The 26,387-nt window shown below is 39.4% G+C and overlaps 1 protein-coding gene and 1 long non-coding RNA gene across 4 annotated transcripts in view; one reads left to right on the top strand and one right to left on the bottom strand.

Moving 5' to 3' along the window:
• The window catches only part of SPOCK3 (SPARC (osteonectin), cwcv and kazal like domains proteoglycan 3), a 450,312-nt gene that overhangs the window by 4,936 nt on the left and 418,989 nt on the right, over nt 1–26,387 (bottom strand). For 2 of the 3 annotated variants that reach the window (XM_082468989.1, XM_082468991.1), the window contains 3 exons: nt 11,217–11,438; nt 4,150–4,212; nt 1,204–1,341 (listed from right to left, as the gene is read on the bottom strand). In XM_082468989.1, the coding sequence (XP_082325115.1) occupies nt 1,204–1,341; nt 4,150–4,212; nt 11,217–11,438 (423 nt within the window). The other variant, XM_082468990.1, reaches the window with a different exon arrangement.
• LOC309664131 overlaps nt 1–26,387 on the top strand; it is a 354,258-nt gene that overhangs the window by 25,515 nt on the left and 302,356 nt on the right. The gene's annotated exons all lie outside the window — the stretch shown is intronic.

The raw sequence follows: 26,387 nt of genomic DNA, 5'->3' as shown, positions 1-26,387 counted from the left end.
CCTATTGAATTCATCTCCATATAATTATTATTTATAAAATAAACACCTGAAATTCTTTATCCATCACGGATAACTGAAATAACTAATAGTGCAACTCGTTTAAACTATGTGTTACAAAGCTGTGTTCTTCACATGTAACAAGTATGTTATGTAGCTATTGAGTACTGCACTCCATCCTACGGAATCTGAAAACGCTGGCCAGAAAGCCAAAACCAAGCTATTAAAAGTGTCATGGAATAAATAAATGCAGAACAGGCATTTAAGCATTAAACGCCATTGCTTTTATACCGTTTACCATTTATCTATTTCTAAACAAATGATGTCACAGTGTATCAGTTTAAAAATTGCATAAAGGAGAAAAGTAAACAGTTTCTGAAATACAAGACTGACCAAGTACTTTGTTTACATTTTGGTCATTTGTATTAGTTGAAACATAATCCATTAATTCCGTCTGTGTGTGTGTGTGTGTGTGTCTGTGTGTGTACAGCTAAGTGGCTTTTGTAGTGAAAGCTCTCCACAGTACAAGCAGAAATACTCACTTGAAACCTGCATTCTGAAAAAATATTTCATGAAACACAAAAGACATCACACTTAAAACTTTACAATGTGTGTATGTTATGCTCAACTTAACTGTAATATTATTTGTTTAGGTTTATATATAAAATGCATGCTCAGAAAAAGAACTAGAATATTAATTATAATTACCCTTCAAACAATTAAAACTATATTTTCTCACCCAAACATAAGGAAACATGCTCACACAGCTGCAATTTATGGACCTTTACTTTAAAAAGGTTACTTTTTCTTTCATCGGTGCTCCCATGTTCTCCCTGAGTGACCTTCTCCAAAGGCACACAGACGGGAGGGTGCTGTGTGGTGACACGGCACCCACCAGGGCCGGGTGACAGGGCCCAGAATGGATGACACAGTCTGCCTTACCCGAGAGGAACACAGAAGGCATGCGACATCCTTCCCGTACTTGAAGGAGTAAAAGCGGCCCACCTTTCATTATTCTTCCTTAAAATATCTAAGTTATGCAGTTCTACTTGTTAGTTATGCAACTTTTTCTAACATGCTAGGAGTGAGCCTTCCTGCCCCCCGCCCAGTACACTCCGTAGGGTTTGCATCGAGTCGGGAAGAGAATGCGACTCTCCAGCACTTATCCCGCGGGGGAGAAATCGTGGCCCGCGCGGCCCTCCTTACCACAGTCTGCAGCACCGCGCCGCCTGGACCCCGCGACTTCCCTTCCGTATCGGTCCACGCACCAGCACTGCCCAGCGCTGCCGTGGCACTGCGTCGGCCTGTAGTAACCATCTGCGTCACACTGGGGGACGTACTGTCCTGTGAGACACGCACATGCGGGAGGAACGAGTCACCAGCCAGGCACCGACTCACTCAAGACACACACACGCGAGCTCCGGCTCCAGGCTACGGGCTACGGCGCAGGTAGAACAAAGCAGGCGCTGTCATAATGAACTCCTTGCATTTCTTCTGCTGAGCAAATTTAGCGTCTTGTCTTTTTAATCACTCAGCAAAGGGGGCTGTTTCCAGATGTACAATATACAGAATTAGAGCTGATAAACGCCATGCATAATGAGTCACCCAGGCCACTCAGCAGGGCATATGAGACCCTTCACCATCTCATCACTGCCAATTTTTGGCTTTCATTTCCCCAAATTTTCATTCATGTATCCTCAGCTTTTTCCACATCAAGCTGTTTTCCACAAATCCAGTCCTGCTTCATCTCTCTGTGCATCTTCTCCTCAGCTGGGATCCCTCTCCTTCCCTCCCTCTTGCAATGTAAAACTTGACTGAAATGTGACCCCCTTCTGTTAGGTTGGAGGGTTTCTGATATATTTCTTCCATCGTGTGTGTCTCTCACTGCATGCGTTCACCACTACTCTGTGGTACCCTCTGTATTGGGAACTTTCGGTTCTCCTGATTTTGATTGTTATACAAACAACTCACACTCAGTCTAGTGGGAAGCTAGACACTTACTTTCATAATACAATATCTAACATGTACCTGGCACACTGCTAGTGATAAGTGTGCAATAATAATTGAGAAGTGAATTCACATTCTTCAATAAACACTCCCACACTACAGTGTAAGCTTTAGGAGATCAGACAATTTTCTTGTCTTTCCTGACCAATTGTCTGCTCAGTGACCAGACACAGTATAGTTACTTGATGAAAGGAAAAAGGAAAAACAATGACTAATAAACAGATAAAACATGAAACTGTTCCATTTAGTCTTGCAACAATATGGGATCATTATTTAACCTTTTAAAAAAGTTTCAAAATTCTGCTATATATCAATTTAGTTTAAAAATTATAATTCATTTGAAAGATTTGAACTTCTGGTCTTTCAGTGAGGTGGACCGGATATCACCAATATGGGAAACTCGAGAACACCTTCTGTGGATTTATAGCAGGAAAGATAAGGAAGATTTTCAACATTATTATCTCTACCTCTTAAAAAATACCATAATTTGACATACTTGACATAAAAATGTTAAGATGGACAGTCAGTGTGGCCATTTAATTTGTTGTCTCTGCCAGTACACTCTGGAAACAGAAGAGCATTGTTAGGAATTAGCCTAGAACTGCAGACACCAAGACAGCTTGCAGCCTGGATGCAGCGCACCTGCTACCGCGTAACAGTGGACAGACTGTCAGAGAAGGACGCTTTCCTACCCATTTCAGAAGGAATATTGAAGGGTCAGTGCTCTCTAGTAATGACTTTCATTTTTATTACATAAGATGAATAAAGGTGACTCCTCTCTCAATTGGGCTCTAAATATGTTTTCATTTTTTGTAACATCAAATAATCAAAGCCTGGATGTTAATAGCTTTTTGTCACTAATAGACCTTGACCAAGTCGAAGATATTTTCCAGTTGAATGTCAATGGCTTTTCCCACTGCACATGGCTGAACTTCGATTTGTAGAAAAAAAACAAACCCAGGTACCAAGGTAACGTTTCCACCTGTGAGCTGGAAAGGTGCATCTTGTAACAGAGTTAAAAGAAATGTGATACATTGTAGCTTTTATGTAATGATGTGGCTTCACATCTGAAATGCTACATTAAAAAATTTAGCCTATTTATTTTGAACTGTGAATTTTCAAGTAATATGAAAAATCTTCTCATATAAACATACAATATTGTAATTACAAACATAGCATATCATAATACAGATTAATCAGATCTAAAACCATAAAATTATGTGCCACTAAATACACAAGAGCATTAACATACATGAAAAACAACAACAAATGTTGCATATGTGGTGTTCTACACTGTATGCTAAAATGGAAAAAAGGACATGTGTGGACAAACTGGTGAAATCCAAATAAAGTGTGAGGCTTAATTAATAGGATTATAGCAATGTTAATTTCTTAGATTTGATAAATATACGACAGTTAATCTATACATGGTAAAATGGTAACTTTAGATGAAGCTGGGTGAAAGATATATGGAAACTCTACTGTATTTGTAAAATTTCTGAATCTAAAATTATCCCAAAAAGAGTTTATTGAAAAATTGTATGTTGACAAAAATAAAGAAAATAATCATATGTAATAGTTTAACAATCAGTTAATAGCCAAGCATTCTAATATTTCAAGGCTTTGGGTGAAATTTGGAATTATCTATGTATCTATGTATCTATTTATCATCTAATACATATATTTACTTAGTAAAAGTAAGTTTATAAAAAGTGCTGATGAGAAACTAAAAAATCTGTTCAAATTTTCCTGAGGAACTCAGACCACGCTTTTAACCGTCTCTCTCTCTCCCTCCCTCTCTCTTCCCCTCTCTCTCTACATACATACATGCCATCAATTCGTGAACTGTCAACCACAGAATTAGAACTGAAGTTTCTGCTGCTTTACCTTTAGCATTGTTTAAATTTCTTTTTTACTTAATAACTTTCAAAATGAGCATTATATTAGGGCAATAAAACAGACATCATATCTTTCAATAGGTAAGATGATAAAAGTAAGGCTAATGACTTTCAAAAACGTCATAAATTTTGTTGCTGAAATTTAGTGAGGTCCACGTTTGTGGGATTAATATCGATTTTGTGTTGCTGTTTCCCCAGGGTTATTTATGTGAGCAGTAAAGGTGTCAGAGAGTGATCCACTACTCACCGAGGAGCTTCTTCACCCCGAGCCGCTTCTGAATACTGCCGAGCTCCGTCTGGCAAGGTGGGTCTGCAACGGCATTAACGTCACCTCAATGGTTATAGGTAAACAAAGAGGGGGCGATTTCTACGTTACCAAACCTTAGTTAGATTTACAAGGCTTTAGAAGACCCGTTACATATCAACTGTAACTTTTACTTATGGAGACACATACAAGTATATACATATATGTATACATATACATGTATATACACACACATCCATCTACACCTACCTCTATACCTACAGTACATCTGCACCATCATGTACATCTACATGTATGTCATCTACATCTACATCATCTACATCTATATCTGCACCTACATCTACATCATCTACATTTACACCTACATCTACATCATCTACATCTGCACCTACATCTACATCATCTACATCTGCACCTACACCTACATCTCCATCATCTACATCTGCACCTACATCTACATCATCTACATCTACATCTATATCATCTACATCTACACCTACATCTATATCATCTACATCTATACCTACATCTACATCACCTACATCATCTACATCTACATCATCTACATCTGCACCTACATCTACATCAACTACGTCTACATCTACATCATCTACGTCTACATCTACACCTACATCTACATCTATATCATCTACATCTACATCTGCACCTACATCTACATCATCTACATCTATACCTACATCTACGTCATCTACATCTACGTCATCTACACCTACATCATCTACATCTACACCTACATCTACATCAACTGCACCTACATCTACATCAACTACGTCTACATCTACATCATCTACGTCTACATCTACATCTACATCTATATCATCTACATCTACATCTGCACCTACATCTACATCATCTACATCTACATTTACGTCTACTTCTCTATAGAGAGGCTTTTCTACTTATTGGTAGATTATCTTAATTTCCACAGAATGACAGAATTGGATGAAAGAAAGGAGAATGGTATAAAATATTTATAGGATAGAAAATGGTTCTTTTCATTGACTTTTAAAAGGTCAATCAACTCATTAATGTAAATACCACTGACAGGTTGCTTCCCAAACTAACTGATTATGTTTTCCCTCATTTAAAACAGTTCCTACGATCAACAGAAACAGCTTCAGATTGAAACATAATCTAGGAAAACGTGAATGCTTCCAAGTTATTCAGAGACACTGTTATAAATTTTGATACTGAATAACACTGACAGGCTTCAGTCTTTTCAGTTTCACCTAGATGTTTGCAGTATATACCCAATTTGGAAACAGGATGTAATATACAATAGCTTCTGAGAAGCCATCTTTTAAAAAATAAACTTAGAACATTAAACCAATTTGTAAATAAGTATATGCCTATTTTTCAAACTCTTTAAAACCACTTAGAAGGAGATTAGTTTCAGAGAAGTATAAAATTCTAAATAGACATAATATAGTTTGGCTTATATTATTATATTTAATTATATATTTTCTAATATATATACATATTCTTATCTGAAAACAGTTCAATGTACTTTAGACTCTTATTGTAAAAACTTGCTGTTAATACTTGCTATATAAAAACTGCATCACAAACTACTGAAACAGCAAAACAATAAACTAGTACTTGCTCCACTACAGCTTTTTTAGTGAAAAGGCAAGATATAATTCGAATAATTTAAGAATTTTTTTACCATACCAAGCTCACAATATTCAGTTATTAAATTTGCATGTAAGCAGCAGAGTGGAAAGAGACCATGAGAAAAAAACTTAGTACGTATTTTACAGTTTAATATGTCAGGCCAACAATGCTTTTCCTGGAGGAATCAAAAATGTGAAGAAAAAGTAATTTGCTTGAAAAACCTGATTACCTTATTGTTCTACTTCGTGTTGATACTGGCTCAACTGACCCCTTTGTTTTTTTCTAATAATTTGTGAGTCTTATATTATTAACAGAATAGGAATGAAGTTGCATAATATGGGCTTATAGAGTAGACCTAAAATTTACTGCCCCCCAAATATGACATTTAAAACCAAGAGGAAAGATTCTAGCTGAAGTTTCAATACTACATTGAAAGCAACTCTTCTCACTGCTATGGGACAGTTATTGTAAGTAGAAGTGATATTTCTCTTATCTTCCTGTGGGATTGCCCGAAATCAGGCACGTCTGAGTCTGACTCTCCCTGAATAAACCCGGGGCAACCACAACGTGTGTGTAGGGGAACCTGCCAGATTTCGAGCGACGTCATGACAGATTGGGCTGTTCCACTACCTACAGCACTGGATTGTGAATATCTATCCTGTGCTCTGTCTGGCCTTTGACTCAGGTACACTCGGATGGCGTGACTGAGATTTCACCTGTCATTACACTCTCTTGCAAACAACTGATGTAGATGAAAGGGCAGTGAGGTGGCAAAGTGCATGAAGGTTTGGACACGATTAGGCACAAGTTTATACACAAGATTTATTTCCCCCAATCTAATGGTGATTTGACTTTATGGAAAATTCTGATTTTATATGCTTAAAATTGTATGAAAATCATAAGTTATAAAATATAGGCTTTAATATAATCATTAAATTTACAAGTAATTATTCCCAACAGTAGTTTTAAAAAATAAGAAAAAAAAAGAATTAAAATCTTTTACCAGTTAATTTCAAAATGCTGTTTTTTAAAAAATTAACATTGTTTATTGTTTTGCATTCTGAATTTAAAACCTCAAAGCCTTATATTGGAACCATTCACACATTATCTATATTATGAGTGGATAATTGTCGATGCAATGGTAACAATGCATTTTTATTTTCCCGCACGATTTTGAACTGAATAAAATGTCACCGGGAAAAATAAATAAGGAAATATCTCTATGTTTACAACAGTAATATACAAAGGTGTTCTTACTGTACTCACAACTAGTTATTTCTAGGGAGTATATTTCTATTAGCTGTCAAATATATAGATACAATGCGGTGTCAAAACTGCAAAGAAAGTGGACATTGCAGAGTGTGCGCGTGACTCAGTGGGTGCCACACACACCTGCAGGGGATGCCTCCTCCCTGCAGGGAGGGCACCCGGACCAGCTCAGCCTCCTTCTCAGGAGGCCTCTGCCCAATCCCCTTCCTTCATGGAGCCTCTCACAGAATGGATATACTTAAATAACTTTATTAGGTTTACTTTGTGCAAATTTCAAATATTCATAATACCAAAGGACAGCATTGCCTGTATTTAATATCTTTCATTAAATTAAAGAAAAACATCCTTTGTAAAACTAATGCAGATGACGCCCGTTCTGACATCTCCCCTGTGGCTGGAAGGCATAAACGACCTCGAAAGATGCGGCTGTTCTCACTGTCGTCCCATCGGGTGTATCGCTGGCCGGGCTCCTGCCCTGAACAGGATTTGCCGGCAAGCTGCCTAGGGGCATCTCTCAGCATTTTATGTATGAGCACTTCGCAAAGTCTGAATGTAAAGGTAAAGCTGCTGGAGATGCAAACTACTATCAGTATATACAGGATGGATAAACAGCAAGGTCCTACCACAGAGCACAGGGAACTACATTCAATATCCCGAGATAAACCATAATGGAAAAGAAAATGAAAACGAATACACATCTATATCTATATATATCTATAACTGAGTCACTTTGCTGTACAGTGGAAATCAACACAACATTGTGAATCAACTAGACTTCAATAAAATTAAAAAAAAATACGAGGTACAGCTGCTGGAGAAGGAAGTTTCAGATCCCCCGTCCCTGCGCTCATTCTGTAACATGAAGGACTTTAAGATCACTGAGTGTCGTCCTCAGCTGTGGACGAGATCGTTACATTCTCACAGGGCTGTATGAGGGGGAAATGATTTTATGTGCCCAAAAGACGACATGGGCCTGAATAAATGTTAATTTCCTTTCTCTTTCCTGGATCTTACACAACAGCACTTTAACTGAAACAGCAACTAATAAATTGAGGTACTTTTCTGAGTAGGGGCTTAAAATATATTTTATGAAAGTAAGTTATTAACACCTAAGGTAACAGAAATCCCAAATTAATATTTTTCCTACGGATTCTTTTATAACTAATTAGAATGAAATCATACAAACCACAATCATATCCATTTTGTGTTGCTTAATTGTCATGATTTCAGAAAATCAGTCATAGAAACAGATATGCATTTTAGCTAATTACAAACTTTTTTTAGGTTACAATTTTTTTCCCTTGGAAAACTACAAGTATTTCACTTGCCTGAAATTTTATATTCTCAACCTCATTTATTAAACTTTTGAAATTAACCTTAATTTATTTTTGAAAGGTATTTTTTTTAACAACACTATTACTGTATTTTTCAGATATTTTCCAACAACCATACAACTATAGTCCTGATTGCAGTTTTAAGTCAACCTGGATTAATAACACCCCATTATACATTATTCTCTCCTTCTCTCTCTCTCTCTATATATGTACACACATACACACACACATACATATATTACTCTAATTATAATAAACTTAAGAATTTGTTGTTTTTATTGAATAAACAGGAAAAACACATTCCTTATAAGGTGAAACATTTGAAAAAATATTTTTAATGTTTATTCTTTTCCATGAAATTACTTAATGAGCTAACTCCATAGTCAGTTACCCCGATAGAGCTTTTGTAATATTTTCTAGCATATTAATGAATGGAATTAGCCAAACTCTCCTAAGCTTCTGGGAAGTTATATAAATCATTTAACCAGTTCAGGTATCATTTACTAAATTATCTCTACTGTGTATTAAATGATCTCAGAGGATGTCTTCATGTGACTATGAAGATTTTGATACTTTGGAAGTAAGTATCAAGAATAATAAATGAAAAGTATATAAAGCAGAATCTTTTGGGGACCTTTAATCAGTTCTACGAATATTACTGCAAAATCTAGGAATGTTTTAAGGTAAAAATATTTATTTCTGCAGTAGAAACATTCAGAGTTATTCAGAATATTTTTAAATGTTCACGTATAAACACTTGGACATGCTATCATAATAATCAAAGAAAAATTAAAATAACATTTGTCATCATAACAAAAGACCACGTCTCTTTGTGGCAGTTTACCTGGATTTACTTTTTTATTCTGTAAATCAGCGGTCCCCAACCTTTTTGGCACCAGGGACCAGTTCCATGGAAGACAATTTTTCCACGGATGGCGGGGGGTAACGGTTCAGGCGGTAATGGGAGCTACGGGGGGTGGGGGGATGGTTCAGGTGGTAATGTGAGCAGTGGGGAGCGGCTGTAAATACAGATGAAGCTTTGCTTGCTCGCCCACTGCCCACCTCCTGCTGTGTGCCCAGTTCCTAACAGGCCACGGACCAGTACTGGTCCGCAGCCCGGGGCTTGGGGACCCCTGCTGTAAATGATTTAAGGGTATACTAGTCATTAAAACCAGGGCAAAACTTTTTAGGGGTATTCAGTCACCTAAAAAGCACATATGTGATAGTGTAAGTCAACAAGTGTGTGTTTGTGTCAGTATGTGAGTGTGTGTTTGTGAGTTTGTGTGTGTCTCTGTGCATGTGTGTCTATGTGTGTGTGTGTGAGTGTGTGCATGTGTGTCTATGTGTGAGTGTGTGTGTGTGTGTATGATTTAGAATATTTTAACAGATCCAATCTACTTTTTAAACTTTGTTTAAAGTGGTTTATAAACACATTAGTGGTTTAATCTATGCTACAAACCCTGCTGTTGACTCACTGCTAATCAATTTATGCATAAGCATGTCATCCCTAATCACTGAACTATTACTAATATATGAAAAAGTAATTGTGATAGTAAAATGACTGATATAATGTGCTGGCTTCCATATGAAAACCTGAGACTCATTCACACAGATTAGAGCAGCTTGTTCATTCTGGTAGCTGTCAAGGGCTTTCAAAGGCAGTGACAATAGCAGATGTATCATGTTAGACTAATTCCCAATTTGTTTTTCAAAATTAGCATCAAAGTTACACATGTCATTTTTTCTTAGTTTCCCCAAACCTTATCACAATTTGAATGTTTTGGGTCTATTTCCCTTAAACACAATTTTAGTTATCATTTGGCTGATTACATAAGCATGGCTCCCATTTTCCCTTATGTTACCGTTTCCTAGTGAAGCAGGACCCATGAAGGACCAGCCTCATCCAACCCTCCAGGCTGCCTCGCCTCTCCTGGGGAATTGAGACTCTTTCTTTGCTAGTGCATTTTCATAAAGCTAAGTTATCTAAAAAGTTTGAAAGGCTAAGTCATTTTAAAATCAAAAGTGTAAAAATAACTTTATGGTGAATGCTGTGGTTCATTTGGCTCATTTAATAAGATCACAAAACAGAACATTAAAACTCCACAGCATAGTGATAAAAAACCCATTTATTTTACACCATGGGCAAAGCAGATAGCAAACTAATTTAAATGATTACTTTCAATATCTATGTTCTCATATCTCTGTGTGTTTCTTGGCGGTTCATAATGGAAACTATAATGAAGTGCATTAATAAAAAATATTAATGACTATTTTTCATCTCATTTAGCGTGTTTTGCATCCCTAGCTGAGTTATACTGTTCAACGTGCTGCTTATTTGCTCTTTTATTAAACACTCTAATTGGAAAACTATCCCTCACAATGAATGGGGTGTAGCATGCTGGTTTTTTTTTTCATTGAAAAAAATAAAAAAAAAAATTTTTCCTTGGAGTGTAGTTGATTTACAATGTTGTGTTAGTTTCAGGTGTACAGCAAAGTGAATCAGTTATTCACATGTACATATGTCCTCTCTTTTTTTGATTCTCTTCCCATTTAGGCCATTGCAGAGTACTGAGTAGAGCTCCCTGTGCTGTATAGCAGGTCCCTATCAGTTACCTATTTTATACATAGTGGTGTGTGTATGTCAACCTCAGTCTCCCAATTCCCACCCCCGCCTTTCTCCCTGGGAGCCAGAAGTTTGTTTTCTGCACGTGTAACTCTGTCTCTGTTTTGTAAATTGAGGACAGGGTACAAATGAGCTTGTCTGTAGTGCACGGCTTTACTGTGCGGACAAGATGGCCTTTGGCTCGGTACCTTGTTGCCTCTGGAAGCAGTAGCACCACTCATTGTTGGAGATGGAGCTGTCCTTGTACGTGTCACAGGAGCTGAAGAAGGCCTCCGCGCACCGCTCGTTCTTGTCCAGGTAAATGCTCCCAAGCTCCGACTGGTCCAGGAGCAGGTCGTAGTTTGTATCAAGTCTGTTAAACATCCAGCCGAGTGAATCCTTGCAAATTGGCAAAATACTGGTATCAAATCCTAAAGGCACAGATGGAAAGATATTAGCTAAACGTGAAAGTTGCCATCAGCAGCAAGCAAAATAAAGAAGTGTCACGGCGGGTTTGTAAGAACAAATCTGACTCCATGTTAGATCTGTTTCTTTTTCATTAACCTTTGTATTCTATTGCTTTTGCTACAGTTAAGAATGTTGCCTACAGCCTAAAACATACAGGATAGCCCAGTTCTCAAGGCTCTGACCTTTAAGGCGATAACATTTTTCCATTCATATAGAGATAAAAAGTTGCCCAACAGAGAAGAACATTTGTCTTGTTGGAGGTTTACAGGAACATCGTGACCTGACCTGCTGGACGGACGCAAGAACAAGGGTTCTGACACCATGAAGTTCGCAACAACCAGCCGCGCCCCTCCCTCGCCTGGCCTTTCAAAATGCTTTGCTGAGACCCCTCTGGGAGTTTGGGCTTTTCTGGGCATGAGCCACCCATCTACTTGCTTGGCCCTGCAATAAACTTTTCTCTGCTCCAAACTCTGACGTTCCGATTTGTTTGGCCTCAATGTGCATCACGCATACGAACTTGCAATCAGGTTCCTTAGGGCACCTACTCAACAGTCAGAAGTCGGGCTTACATCCATCTTGAGTAACTGGTTTCAGAGTGAAGTGGGGGTAGTAACATACACCTCTCAGGAGAGCTGTGAGAGTTAACTAACCAGAATATAAGGCGTCTAGTACTAATCAGTCATTCATTCAGTGGCAGTTACTACTGTAATTATATTATATATTATTTACTATTCTTTTTGTTGTTCAAGCTTTTTCTGAATAAATAGGCTAGACGCATGCCTTGCTAGATGGATATAGCTATAACTGAATAATAATACCCTACGCATAAAGAAATAAAATTCATTTATTTAAAGAAATGAAAATGCCCTTTGAACAAAAGTATAATTAACACATAATAAATAATAACTTCAATAATGCTCTGTATCTTGGTACAACCATGGTGACCGTGATAGTTCACAAGTAATATCCAGAGCAAGAATAACCAGCAGGTAATTTACACACTGCTCTGTCTTCCGCTTCCCACAAGGCAACTTTTTAAGCACACAGCCACTAGAATGAGGCAGCAGGGTTCAGTGGCAGCAGATGTGCATCAGAGCTACACACCATCGAAGTGTGGGCTACCCGGGTCAGCTGCTGACCTCGTGAAGGCTCGGTGTCCTAAAAAGCAGCAGATGCAATGTCAGCGTATGAAGCGTAACTGAGAAATTTACTTTCAACTCTTCATATTTGTCAGGTTTAAGCTACCTTTAACGTGGGTTTTGTCATCTGGTTTTTGTTTTACTTGCTACTTTTCATGCACTGCAAGTGAAAAAAACAATACTCGCGTCACTGGTATGGAAGAGAGGGTGTGTTTGGAGATACGACAGCTTTCTGAAAACCGAGTATCAGAAAGACTTAGTCTTCAACAGCAGGAGCTGAGGAGCAGTTTAACCGTTTACGAGCGGAGTCCCCTCTCAGGGGTAGTGAAGTTTGATAATTTTAGTTTGTTAAAATTCGAGATGCAAGAATAAATGCAGATATAGATATTTAAGGTTTCCTGTTCAAATCTTATCCAGCATTTTAAGGATACTTAGGATTAAAAATGAAATAGGACTTAAGCAATTCATAATTTCACCACCTTTTCAGGGTTTATTTTACTAATAAATTCAGAGCACATTTAGTGCTTTCTACCTGTGCATCACTGTCTCGCAATGGGGGCCAAAGGTAAAGTGGTATTTGTGACACTTTCATAAAAGCAGAGAGACAGAAATTCAGTGCTTTTCTCACTGTTTGTATTTTTCTTTGTAAAACTGTTTGTAGAACCAAACAGAATTCTCCCAAACAAACAGACAGAGAGCAAACATGAACTGCTCAATTCCTATTGACTTTCCAGGTCTTGACCCTGGTTCTGAGAATGCAGGGTTGAAACATACAGACAAGACCCCATTCTCTTAGAGTTTACTTTGAAAACCAGCCTGGTTTGAGATATTGGTTGAAACTGCCTCTTACCACCCGAAGTTGTCAAATGCCCAGGGATTACATGAAGAAAGCAACCTGCAGAAAAAGATATACTAAAGTCTGTAAAACCATTTAAAGAACCTGAATTCGGGGTGTGAGATTCTGGTGTGCCTTGGACCCCACCCTTCCTTCCCAAGCTCATTTTAGGAGGCAATGGAGAAACTTAACTGCCTTCAGCAAGACCTTTTTTGACCCACCTCCTAGAGTAATGAAAATAAAAACAAAAATAAACAAATGGGACCTAATGAAACTTAAAAGCTTTTATACAGCAAAGGAAACCATAAACAAAAGACAAACCACAGAATGGGAGAAAATATTTGCAAACAATGCAACCGACAAGGGATTAATCTCCAAAATTACAAACAGCTCATGCAGCTCAATATCAAAAAATCAAACAACCCCATCAAAAAATGGGCAGAAGACCTAAATAGACATTTCTCCAAAGAAGACATACAGATGGCCAACAAACACATGAAAAGATGCTCAACATCACTAATTATTAGAGAAATGCAAATCAAAACTACAGTGAGGTATCACCTCACACCGGTCAGAATGGCAATCATCAAAAATTCTACAAACTATAAATGCTGGAGAGGGTGTGGAGAAAAGGGAACCCTCCTACACTGTTGGTGGGAATGTAAATTGATACAAACACTATGGAGAACAGTATGGAAGTTCCTTTAAAAAGTAAATATAGAACTAGGATATGATCCAGCAACCCCACTCCTGGGCATATATCCAGAGAAAACCATAATCCTCAAAGATACATGCGCCCCAGTGTTCATTGCAGCACTATTCACAATAGCCAGGACATGGAAGCAACCTAAATGTCCATCGGCAGATGAATGGATAAAGAAGATGTGGTACATATATACAATGGAATATTACTCAGCCATAAAAAAGAATGAAATAGTGCCATTTGCAGAGATGTGGATGGACCTAGAGACTGTCATACAGAGTGATGGAAGTCAGAAAGAGAAAAACAAATGTTGTATATTAATGTATGTATGTGGAATCTAGAAAAATGGTATAGATGATCTTATTTGTGAAGCAGAAATAGAGACATAGACGTAGAGAACAAACGTATGGATACCAAGGGGGAAAAGGGGGGGGCTGGGATGAATTGGGAGATGGGGATTAAGTCATATATAATATTGATACTATGTATAAAATAGATAACCAATGAGAACCTACTGTATAGCACAGGGAACTCTACTCAGTGCTCTGTGGTGACCTAAATGGGAAGGAAATCCAAAAAAGAGGGGATATATGTATATGTATAGCTGATTCATTTTGCTGTACAGCAGAAACTAACACAGCATTGTAAAGCAACTATACTCCAATAAAAGTTAATTAAAAAAGAGAAGGAGACTTAACCTGCCTTTATGAACAAAAGGTCTTGGAAGAGGAGAGAAGGGCACTGGGAGTCAGTGACGCGAGTTTATCCCCTCCCCCACCTACTTCTGAAGGGAGGGGTCATCTGGTGAGCCTCCCAGAGCTCTGCACGGGGCGGGGGTGGGGCAGGGTGGTGGTGCTGCAAGAGCATCCCGTAAAGGCACCAGAGTCTGCGGGGACAGGGAGTGTCTGACCCCCGGGGGAAGGCCTGCTCATCTGCTTTTTGATGAGTCCTGTTGCTGCCAAAGTGGGAAAGGCAGCTGGAGTAGAGCAGCAGGGACGGCTCTGGGCCAAGCAGAGCCCGGAGGCTCAGTCTGGGTGCTGGGATGCTGAGGTGGGTGGGACACAGGGGACCCCAGAGGAGGTGCGCAGAAGCCAGCGGCTGGGGACCAGCAAGAGAGCTCCCTGGTGGGAGGAGTGATGGAGGACCAGCGCAGAGACCACAGAGCAAGCGTGCCCTGTCCTCAGCACGGTGAGGCTGCAGTGCTGACGTGACCGGACTTTGTTTTATTGGGTGGGCCAAGAAGTGCCTTCGGTTTCTTAAGTAAAAATAAAAGACACAGTGTTCATTTTCACCAAGAACTTTATGGAACAACGTATTCACCCTTTTGTTCCATTACTTTCTGCCATTTTTCAGGCAACTTCGTAATTCCATCTTCCCAAAACTTTTTGTCTTTTTGAGCAACGAACTGTTTCAGGTGCCTTTTACAGTCTTCCAGGGAATTGAAATTTTCTCCATTAAGAGAATTTTGTAAAGACTGAAATAAATGGAAATCCGAAGGTGCAATGTCTGGTGAATATGGCAGATGAATCAGAACTTCCCAGCCAAGCTGTAACAGTTTCTGCCTGGTTATCAAAGAAACATGCGGTCTTGTGTTATCCTGATGAAAGATTATGTGTTTTCTGTTAATTAATTCTGGACGCTTTTTGTTGAGTGCTACTTTCAGTTGGTCTAACTGGGAGCAGTAATTGTTGGAATTATTCATTTGGTTTTCTGGAAGGAGCTCGTAATAGAGAACTCCCTTCCAATCCCACCATATACACAACATCACCTTCTTGGGATGAAGACTGGCCTTTGGTGTGGTTGGTGGTGGGTTATTTCGCTTGCCCCACGATCTCTTCTGTTCCACACTGTTGTACAGTATCCTCTTTTCATTGCCTCTCACAACTGGTTTTAAACATGGAACGTTTTGATTACGTTTCAGTAGAGAATCGCATGCGGAAATACGGTCAAAAAGGTTTTTTTCGCTTAACTTAGGTGGAACACAAATGTCAAAGCAATTCACATAACCAAGCTGGTGCAAATGATTTTCAACGCTTGATTTGGATATTTTGAGTATGTCTGCTCTCTCCTGCGTGGTATAACGTTGATTGTTCTCAATTAATGTCTCGATTTGATCGCTATCAACTTCAGCTGGTCTGCCTGACCATGGAGCATCGCCCAGTGAGAAATCTCCAGCACGAAACTTCGCAAACCACTTTTGACACATTTGATCAGTCACAGCACCTTCTCCATACACTGCACAAATCTTTTTGTGCGTTTCAGTTGCATCTTTACCTTTCTTGAAATAATAAAGCATAATATGCCGAAAATGTTGCTTTTTTTCCTTCTGTCTTCAATATTAAAATGGCTACACAAAAACACACCAATTTTGATGTCTTTTTTTAAATGCACGCTGATATGACAGCTGTCACATACAAACTAACAAAATTGTTTCAAATGAAGTTAAAGACAACTAAGTGCTACTAGAGCCATCTTACGGAGAAAACCGAACGAAACTTTTGGCCAACCCAATAGAAGGAAAACAGCCTCTGCACAGGATTAGATGGGAGCTGGGGCGGAAGCTGGGAGACCAGCAGGAAGTAACCATCACAGCCCTCGTGAGAGATTTCTGTGGATTGTTTGTATCACATCTTCACTCGAGCTTCTTTTGAACAATCATCAATCTTTAAAATATAAGTTTTAAAATGATCTCTGCCCAGCTTTTATGACGTGCCAGCCAATATCCTTGTCAGTTTTAATGCGTTGTTATTTTTCTCAGTATAGGGTGAAAGAAAAGTGGTCTTAACCATTCAATGGTTTTTGTAGCTCTACTTTGGGGAGAGCTTTTCTGCAAATCAGATATCAACATGAAAGAATATTTCTGAAAATATGACATGCATAGATACTTAACAAACCTTAGACACAACAGGACCAAGAGTTTATCCTTTATGTTACAAAGAAACGGACTTCTTATAGAGTACATGCCTGGTGAATGATCAATTTGATGACATGTGATGTCTTTGATGGAGAATGTCAGGGAATCTGATTTGGAATCAGGTCACTGGCCCGAGTTCTGGCACTACCTTGTTGTGGTTAAGTTATTTAATGTATCAAGGCTGTAATGTCCACATTGAGACAATGTGGAGATTTTTAAAGTATGATCTCTATGTTACCCTGCAGATAAAAAATACAGTGAGTTTATGTTATTTGAATGATATATTTATACACAAAGTTGTGTTACAAGGGTCACTGGAATGATAAGTAACAGAAAAGGACTAGAAATAAAATTATTCTGATAGTCTAAATTATCAATAAATGTGTACTATTCAGTATGATTCTGTTGATGCTACAAATATAAAATAAGATTAATTTGGGAAAAATTTTAAACTTTTGGAGCCACAGATACTATGTGGTGACTTTGAGCATCTTGGATATGCTACTGTATATTTATTATATATAATACAGTACAAATATTATATATGTGTATATATATAGAGAGAGGAAAGAATTCTAGGTCCAGCCAGAAATCTGACTTGGGTCACCAAAGTAAAAACTTTTGCTTTCACCCAATTTCTGAAGTCTACTTTGCCTCATAGAAACATAACCACTCCAGCTTCCTTATGATTAGAATTTCCACTATTTTACTTTCAACTAATTTTCATTTTACATTTAAAATGGGTCTCTGAGAGACAGCATGGCACTGAGTCTCACATTTTTTCCAAGTCTGACAATCTTGGCCTTTTTACTGAAGTGTTAAGGCCACTTGCATTTAATATTATCAAAATGGTTGTATTTAAAACTTCCATCTTGTTATTATTTGATTTGTCCCCTCTATTATTTGTCTTTTCCTGTCTTGTTTTTTATTAAACATGTTGCTCTTGTTTTTTATGATTCCCACTTAATCTCCACTATTGGTTTATGTGGCAGGCAAAACCGTGGTCCCTCAAAGATATCCACGTGGACCTATGTGATACCACATCCAAAAGGGAGTTATGAGTATGGGTGGAATTAAAGTTCCTAATCAGTTGACTTTAAAATTGGGAGCTCATCATGGATTATCTGCATTGACCCCACCTAACCACATAAACCCGTAAAAGTGAAGAACTTTTCCCAGCTGTAGTCAGACAGAAATGACACAGAAAAAAAAGGCTTTAAGGAAGGAGGCTGTGAGCCCAGGAACACGGGTGGTCCCTGGGAACTGAGCACAACACAAAGGAAAGGGGGCCCTGGTCCTACAGCCGCAGGAGCCCAATTCTGACCGCCATCCACTGACCAGGGAAATGGAGCCTCTCCTGTAGCCTCCGACACCTCGATCTTAGTGTGGTGAGACCTGCCTTAGACCTCGGACCTACAGAGCTGTGAAACGATGAATCTGTGCTCCGAAACTACTAAGTTTTGAGGTAATGCTACATCAGCGGTAGAAAACCAACGTAGTTTATTCACTATATTTATTTTATTGTTTGGTGGTTGCCCAGGGTTTACAGTATATGTCACTGGCTATCATGTCTACCTTCAGATGATGTCACAGCCCTGACATCCGCTGTAGGGAACTTACCAGCGTGTACTTAGACCCCGACCCCAATTCCTCCACACTTTCTGCAATTCATCCATTTAAATTCTACATGTTATAAACCCCATGCGCTGTTACAGTGTTTGCTCTAAACAACTTAATAGCTTTTCAACTGATTAAAGATGAGAAAAGAAACCCTTTTACTTTAAAGGAAACTTTGTTTTCTGTGCATGACACTCTGACACCAAGCGTGCGGGTTTTCCGCCCAGCACTACTCTATTTTCTGTGGACGGCAGCGAGGGTCCTGCAGCTCAGTTCAGTCCTTACCTCCGTCCTCAGACCCCAGAGCCTATGGGCTCAGCTCCACAAGACGGCGCCCACCCCACATACCAGCTGCGAGAGGTGGGGATTCAGGTTCCGTAACTTATTAGAACGGCACAGAACTCAGGGAAAACATTACCTACGTTTGCCAGTTCATTATAAAGGCAATTATAAAAGACAGCAATAGACAGCCCGATGAAGCGGTACCCAGGGCGAGTTCTGGAAGGGTCCCGGGCCGGAGCTTCTGTCCCACGGGGCTGGCGTGTGTCACCCTCTCAGCACGGGGGCGCACCCACCAACCCAGAAGCTCTCTGGACCCTGTGATTGGGGATTTTATGGAGACTCCATCACGGAGGCATGAATGACTATTAACTCCATCTCCTCCCCAGAGGATGGATGGGGGCTGAAAGCTCCTCCCTCCTAACCGGGGCTCGGTCTTTCTGGTGACCGCCCCCCAACCTGGGGCCATCCAGGAGCCCCCGAGTCACCCCCTTCCAAAGAAGACGCTCCTTTCACCCAGCAGTTCCAGGGGATTCGGGAGCTCTGTGGAAGGAGCTCCTATCACCCTCATCATGCAGGAAATAACAAGGGTTTTAGGAACCCTGTGTCAAGAACTGGGGTCAAAGACCAGATATTAGAACAAGATACGCTCCCAGCACCTCTACTACTCAGGAAATTAGGGTAACAGCAGCGCTGTGTCAGGAATCCTGGGCAGGGACCAAATGCATTATCTCTCACCATGTCACATTTCTGGTCCGTAATAGTCCTCTGTGTAGATAGAAACTTCCGTGTGGCATCACTACCTTCTAGAAATTCCTGTAACATTTCTTGAAATCTCTCAACTTTGGATTGTTTAAAATGTCTTGATTTTAGCTTTCTTTGCCAGGGATGGTAGTTTTTTTCTTTTCTTTTAGCACATTAGAAATGTTCCACTGTGTTCTGGCCTCGTGGTCTCTGGGGAAAAGCTTGCCGATGTCCTGACCTTTGTTCCTCTGAACAAAATTTGTCCTCCCCCCTTTATTTTCCTTCCAGTTGCTTTTAAGAGGCTCTTCTTAATGCTGACTTTCAGCATTTTGATTAGGGTATGCTTTGGTTCGTTTTTCTTTGTTTCTATTTCTTGATGTTTGTTGTACTTGTATCTGTGGGTTTATAATATTCATCAAGTTCAGAAAATTTTAGCCATTATTTCTTCATATAACTTCTAAGCCTCACACCTCCAGTACTGTTACTCGTAGGTAATGCATCTGACATGGCCCCAGAGTTCACTAAGACACAGGCTTCTGTTTGTTTCTTTTTTCCTATGTGCTTTATTTTGGGTAGTTTCTATCATATCTCTTCAGGTACGTGGACTTTTTCTTCTGCAGTGTCCAATGTGCTTTTAACTCACCCAGCACATTCTTCATTTCATTTATTGCCAGCTTCCCCAGATATACTATGTGGTTGTTTTCTTCATATATCCCCTCTTGCAACTGCTGTCCCTGTTTACCTTTATATAACTGTGCATATTAATAATATTTACAATAGTTGTTTCAGGTCCTTGTATACTCATCCCATCATCACTGTTATTTCTGGGTATATTTTCTGGATTGCAGTTTCTCCAAGTTGTGGACCATATTTTTATGCTTCATAGCATACTTGGTAGATCTCAGTTGGATGCTGCACATTGTGAATTTTAAGTTATCAGTGGTTGGGTTTTGTGGAATACCTCTACGTGTTATACTTAGTTCTGACATGAAGTTAAAAACCTGCACGTCAGTCTAACTCTGAAGGCAGCTTTAAGGCTCTGTTATGTGGGTGCAGAGCAGACCTTCATTCCAGGACAGATATAGTCCCACCAGCAATGCAAGTCTTATTTCATCATAGGGACGAACAAACATTTCTTCATCTACTCACCAGGCAAGGACATTTGGGTTCTGGCCAGTTTTGTAATTATAAATAAAGTTGCTATAAACATTCACATATATGTTTTTATGTGAGTGTATGTTGTAATTTCTCAAGGATAAATATCTTGAGATGGGATTTCTGGGTCATATGGTACGTTTATGCTCCTTTTAGAAAACACTGCCCGATCGTTCTTCAGAGTGGCTGCACCACTTTGCATTCCCACGAGCAGCGGACGAGAGACACAGTTACCCAGGCCTCACCTAGCACTGCTATTCACTTGGAGCCATTCTCATAAGGACGTAAGAGGCATCTCACCGTGAACAAAAATTTAGCATCTCCCTAATGTTGACAGATGTCCAGATTCTTTTCATGTGTTAATTACACCATATCCCTTCTTTGGTGATGTGTACAGATGTTCTGCCCACTTTTAGTTGGGTTGTTTGTTTTACCACTATTGAGAAATGAGTGTTATTTATATTTTCTAGATGCAAGTCCTTTACCAGATGTTTTTGTCAATATTTTGTCCCACTTTGTGGCTTGTCTTTTCACTGTTCAATCAGTAGCTTTCAAAAATCAAACATTTTTAACGTTGATGAAGTTTGGCATCACTTTTTCCTTTTATGCATCGTGTCTAAGAAACCTCTGCTGACCAAAGGTGACATGTGTTTGTGCTTACGTTTTCTCCTATAAGTTTTATAGTCTTAGGCTGTCCACTTAGGACTGACTTTTACTTCAGGTAAATGATGACTTTGGGACTCTCTTCCACGGACTGCTCCGTTGGACACAAGTGAAAGTGTGGTCACTCTTACCCCACTTGGGGAGAAAGTGAACCTCCTGGCTAGGGGCGGGGACTGCATGTTCCCTTGTGCTCTGCACGTGCTGTAGGGCCTTGTGTTGCCCCATCGCGGGACACACTGCAGCCCTGGGCCCAGTGATCACATGGCCTGCCGGCCATGGCAGCTCCTCGGAGGGAAGCAGACACCGAGCTCTGGACCCCTGCCTGGGTCCCCCAGGCTCTCTCCTGGTCACAGAGCCCAGGACGAAGTACACACACGTGGCCCCTTCCCCAGGGCGGCTGCCTGCCCCACGTCTAATCCCGACACCACCAGGGTCACTGCGGGCTTTGTTCCTGTAGCTGCGCATCTCGAAGTGAAAACCGGGCACAAATGGGATCCCCTCCCCACCCTGTCCCAGCGCCTCTACCTTCCTTCCTGGTCCTCAGAGCTGCAGTCAAGGGTAATCAGTCAAAATCAGGGCAAGGAACCCCAGGATCTTAAAGACAATCACGCAAAATTAGTACATTTAGGGATTATTATAAATGATCCCCTTTTAGTTTATATGTAATTAACTTTAAAACTAGTGAGAAGGTAATACTTCATATAAAAAAATTACTCATAAATAGATTTAACTTGTTATCAACCTTTGCATTTTCCAACGGATGTTAGAACACAGGGACCCAATGCTACAAGTGATAGAGTGGAGACTAAATAAACAGAAAGTACATAAACTGAATTTAAAAAGCACGCGATGCTGTCTGCTTCTAGTATTTCTAAAAATGGCTCGCTCCCTATTTTTCTCCACTGCTCTGACCGGGTCTGTGCTGTACGTCTGGGTTATAATGTGGCCCCAGTGTTCCAGCTGGGACATTCTTCTCATAAGAGGCTCGATGCCCAATTTCCAGAAGCTAACAACTCACAGTGTTATCACAAAGACAGGGGATCTGTGCGTGAAATGCTCTCCCATTGTCACAAAAAGGATCAAATCTGCTAGTCTGTCAATATGAGATGAGAGAAAAAATAACTGAGGGATAATTTAAATTTATAAAACTGAAATATGTATTAGTTAGGAAACTGACACAATGCAACATTCAAAAATGGTTTTTTAGAGTCTAAGGTAATTTGTACCTTATAACAAATTCAGAAATAACACACAGCTGCGTATGGTTTACTCAGAGTGGCTTCAGGTCACAGGCTGTGGTTCTGCATGGCGTGGCCTGAAGGTCTCCGACAGCCGTGACTTCCTGAAAGTTCCCCTTGGGTCTTTGCAAGGTCCTCCTCCCTTGAGAATGATAACTTTCATGAACTTTTTGGATAGTTTTTCGAAACAGAAGTAACCTAGGGCTCAATCTTATAATAAATGTCATATTTGGGATACTTATATTTTTAGGATGTTAAAAATAATAAGTATGGGGCTTTCATCAGCATAAAAAGAATATTATATGCAAACAATTAAATTAAAAAGGATAAAATTACCATGTTTGTATGCAGACAAGGATGGGAACTGCATTTAGAAGGAGGTTAGCTCATTTACTTTCTTCTCCTCTCCAGTGTTCCTGAGATAATAGTTGACATAACATTGTATTACTTAGTCCAAAGTATGCAGCATATTCTTTTAGCAACTTTCAAATACACAACACAGCATTGTTAACTGTAGTCGCCATGCTGCACATTACATCCCAGGACTTATTTATCCCCAGAACCTCTTGTCTAAGTGGAAGTTTGTACCTTTTGACCCCTTCACTCAGGTCCCACATCACCCATGCCCACCTCTGGGAACTACCAGTCTGCTCTCTGTAGCCATGAGTTCTCTTTTTTTTAGATTCCTCATACACATGAGATCATAGGGTATTTGTCTTTCTCTGTCTGACTTATTTCACTTATATTTGGGATATTTAAAAGAGAACATTTAAATAAAGCCATTGTAATTTAGTTATGTTGTAAAATTTGTCATTATCTTAAAACGCTTTCAATAGTTAAACTAAAATTTTTTATCATGGTATGAGACTCTATCAAAGTTTGTCTGAAGAAAGTAATACTATAATTTACTTGTTACTTGTTATTTTGTAACTTAGGTGTTGCTGAGCAATCAAGCATAGCTAGGGTGTGAAGCTGGGCACTGTGTTGAAAATAAATTACAACGAACCTTGTGGGAGAAGATAATGCTTAACTCTTGAGACATTTTACAACATTCTCTCCTTTTATTTATTAATCCATTTTTGTCAGTGTCCTTCCTTTATCTGTTCCTTAAGTATTGGTATTCTATCTAAAATATGACACAAATGAACGTATCTACGAAACAGAAACAGACTCAGCGAGAGAACAGACTTGTGGCTGCCAAGGGGGAAGGAGCGGGTGGGGGAGGGAAGGAGTGGGAGTTTGGGGTTAGCAGATGCAAACTAGCATATATAGGATGGATAAACAACAAGGTCCTACTGTGTAGCACGGGGAACTATATTCAATATCCTGTGATAAACCATAATGGAAAAGAGTATTAAAAAATAGGATGTAAAAAAATAATAAATATTGGTATTCTAAAAACTCATTTCTCAACTGATTTTTTTCTATTTATTCACACCAGCTCGTGGGGGGATCATTCACTTATGTTGTCTTAACCAGCGTCCCTCAGAGCCCACAGCCTATGCCTGCAGCCCCCCTACCTTTTCTGAGGTTCATACTACGTAAGTATAAGCACAGGTCTTACCATATAAGACACTGTATGATAACAGTTCACTGATTATGTAATCACATATACACATATCTCAGACAAGTGTGGTTTACAGGATACAGTCTGAATCCACTTTTATTTTTTCTCTGATGCTCTCTACACATTCGTTCTTTGGTGAAAGTTTCATTCTATCTCTGGATGAATACTCAGGTGGTCCCCTAATTCCTTCAGCTCGGCTTCAGGTAACAAGTGTAGGTGAACTGGCGTTTCAGAATGCCTGACTTCATGTCACCCACACAGCCCCAAACCTGACCCTCCGGTCCCCACCTGGGGACGTGGCAGAGGCAGTCATGTAAGGGGTGCATCGTGTACCCCAGTCCTTCTTCATTCCCTTTTTGTCTTATGACTCTCCTCTTACCTTCTCTTTCTCTTATGACCACCTCCAGTTTGGGAGCAGGTGAAGGATACTTAAGGGTGGGGGGGGAGTTTCTCACCACACTGATGTCTGGCTGAGGACGGCTTTGTGCTGGGTGGGTTCATCAGGCTTTTAAAGCTTCATCCGTCTTTCTCCTTGTAGATCCTTTTATGGACCTTCCAGGGCTCCCTGGTGTGAACAACTGCATCTCCTGGATGTGTGACACTCCTCTGCCATCACCTCAGCCTCTGCGCACCTGGTGGTCCATTCTCTGTTGGGACTTACTCACTACTCCCTCTTGGGCAGAATTACGTTGGTTCTCACTCACATGGCTCAAATATTGTCCACAGTAAACATCCTTGTGTGTCTTGACCAAACACACAACTCCAAAGCAGCAGCAACTTTCCTTTGCTTTGACATCAAACAAGTAAGCAGCTCATGACTGTCTCTGACTCTCAGATTTTCCTGGTGAAATTCAGACCAGAATCCAATTGTCTGGGAACACACAGAAAACTGAGTGGTTTTGTTGAAATCTGTCTCTCAATTTGAAGTGAAGGGAAGCACAAATTTATCATCTTCTTAGATAACATTAAAAACTTTGGACAGTAAAACATAAGTTTGTTTTGAGGTAGTGAATGCACTTAGGGAAAGACATCCAAAGCAGTACAAATCGTTCATTATCAGCTCAGGACAGGGATCTGGGGAAGGAAACGCTTAGACAAGACTCACTCAAGGACTCACTTGGGCAGAAAGACCGATATCCCAGGCCTGGTCAGGCACAGTAAGGATAGGGGAGTATCCTTCACTCGTAAAAGGAAAGAGAAATCACAATGCAGCACCCTCTGAATTTTATATATCCCATGACTTATGAAATATTTAGCATACAGAAATCTTCAATTGAGGATATAAAAATTATCATGGAAATAAATGGTTTACTGTATGAAAATCATCTCCTTAAAATAATCTTTATAGGTAGAGATATAAAGTATTAGGGATGCCCACCAAAATACTTTTTCCTAATATTAAGGACATGGTTTTAATCATTAAATCTCAAGATACTAAAAACCTGGGTAAATTTTTGAAATTTCCAACAGTTAGCGCCAAGACTAATATGAGTAAATGTGACAAAGAAATAATTTAATGGACAAAAATCTTTCTCTTGTGAGTTGGTATAGATTATCAATATAACTCAATTCAAGAAAGCTTTAAATACATGTATTAATCCCACTCTATAAAAGTTATTTATATTTATAAGAAAAGAAACAGAAACATTCAGAAACATGATAATAAAGGCAAAATAATGATTAGTAATTTTTGGAAACATTTCTAAAATCTTTAGCCAAGATGAAATAGGAAACTATCCTCTTTGTGCAAGTGTGTTTATATGTCTTTATGTGTAAGAGTCTATCAGAGGCAGCTATCACAATCTAGATGAATTATGTATTTGAACTAGTTTAATATTCCTTGAGTACTGAGAGATCCATTGGGAGGTTACACGAAGACTCAGAGAGCATAAGTTCATAAGTTCAGAGCCCATAAAATCTATATTCAAATCCCAGCTCTACCACTTACTTATTGTGTGACTTCATGTTTTAACTCTCAACCTTCTTCATTATAAAGTGGAGAAAATAGTATCTATCCCATCCCCTTATCCTCCACATTCACCAATTCTTATATTCCTT

Source organism: Balaenoptera physalus (assembly GCF_965194825.1).
Source record: "Balaenoptera physalus genome assembly, chromosome: 7".
NCBI lineage: Eukaryota > Metazoa > Chordata > Mammalia > Artiodactyla > Balaenopteridae > Balaenoptera > Balaenoptera physalus.
Note: the sequence above shows the minus strand (reverse complement) of the source record. Positions and strands in the feature narration are given on the sequence as shown.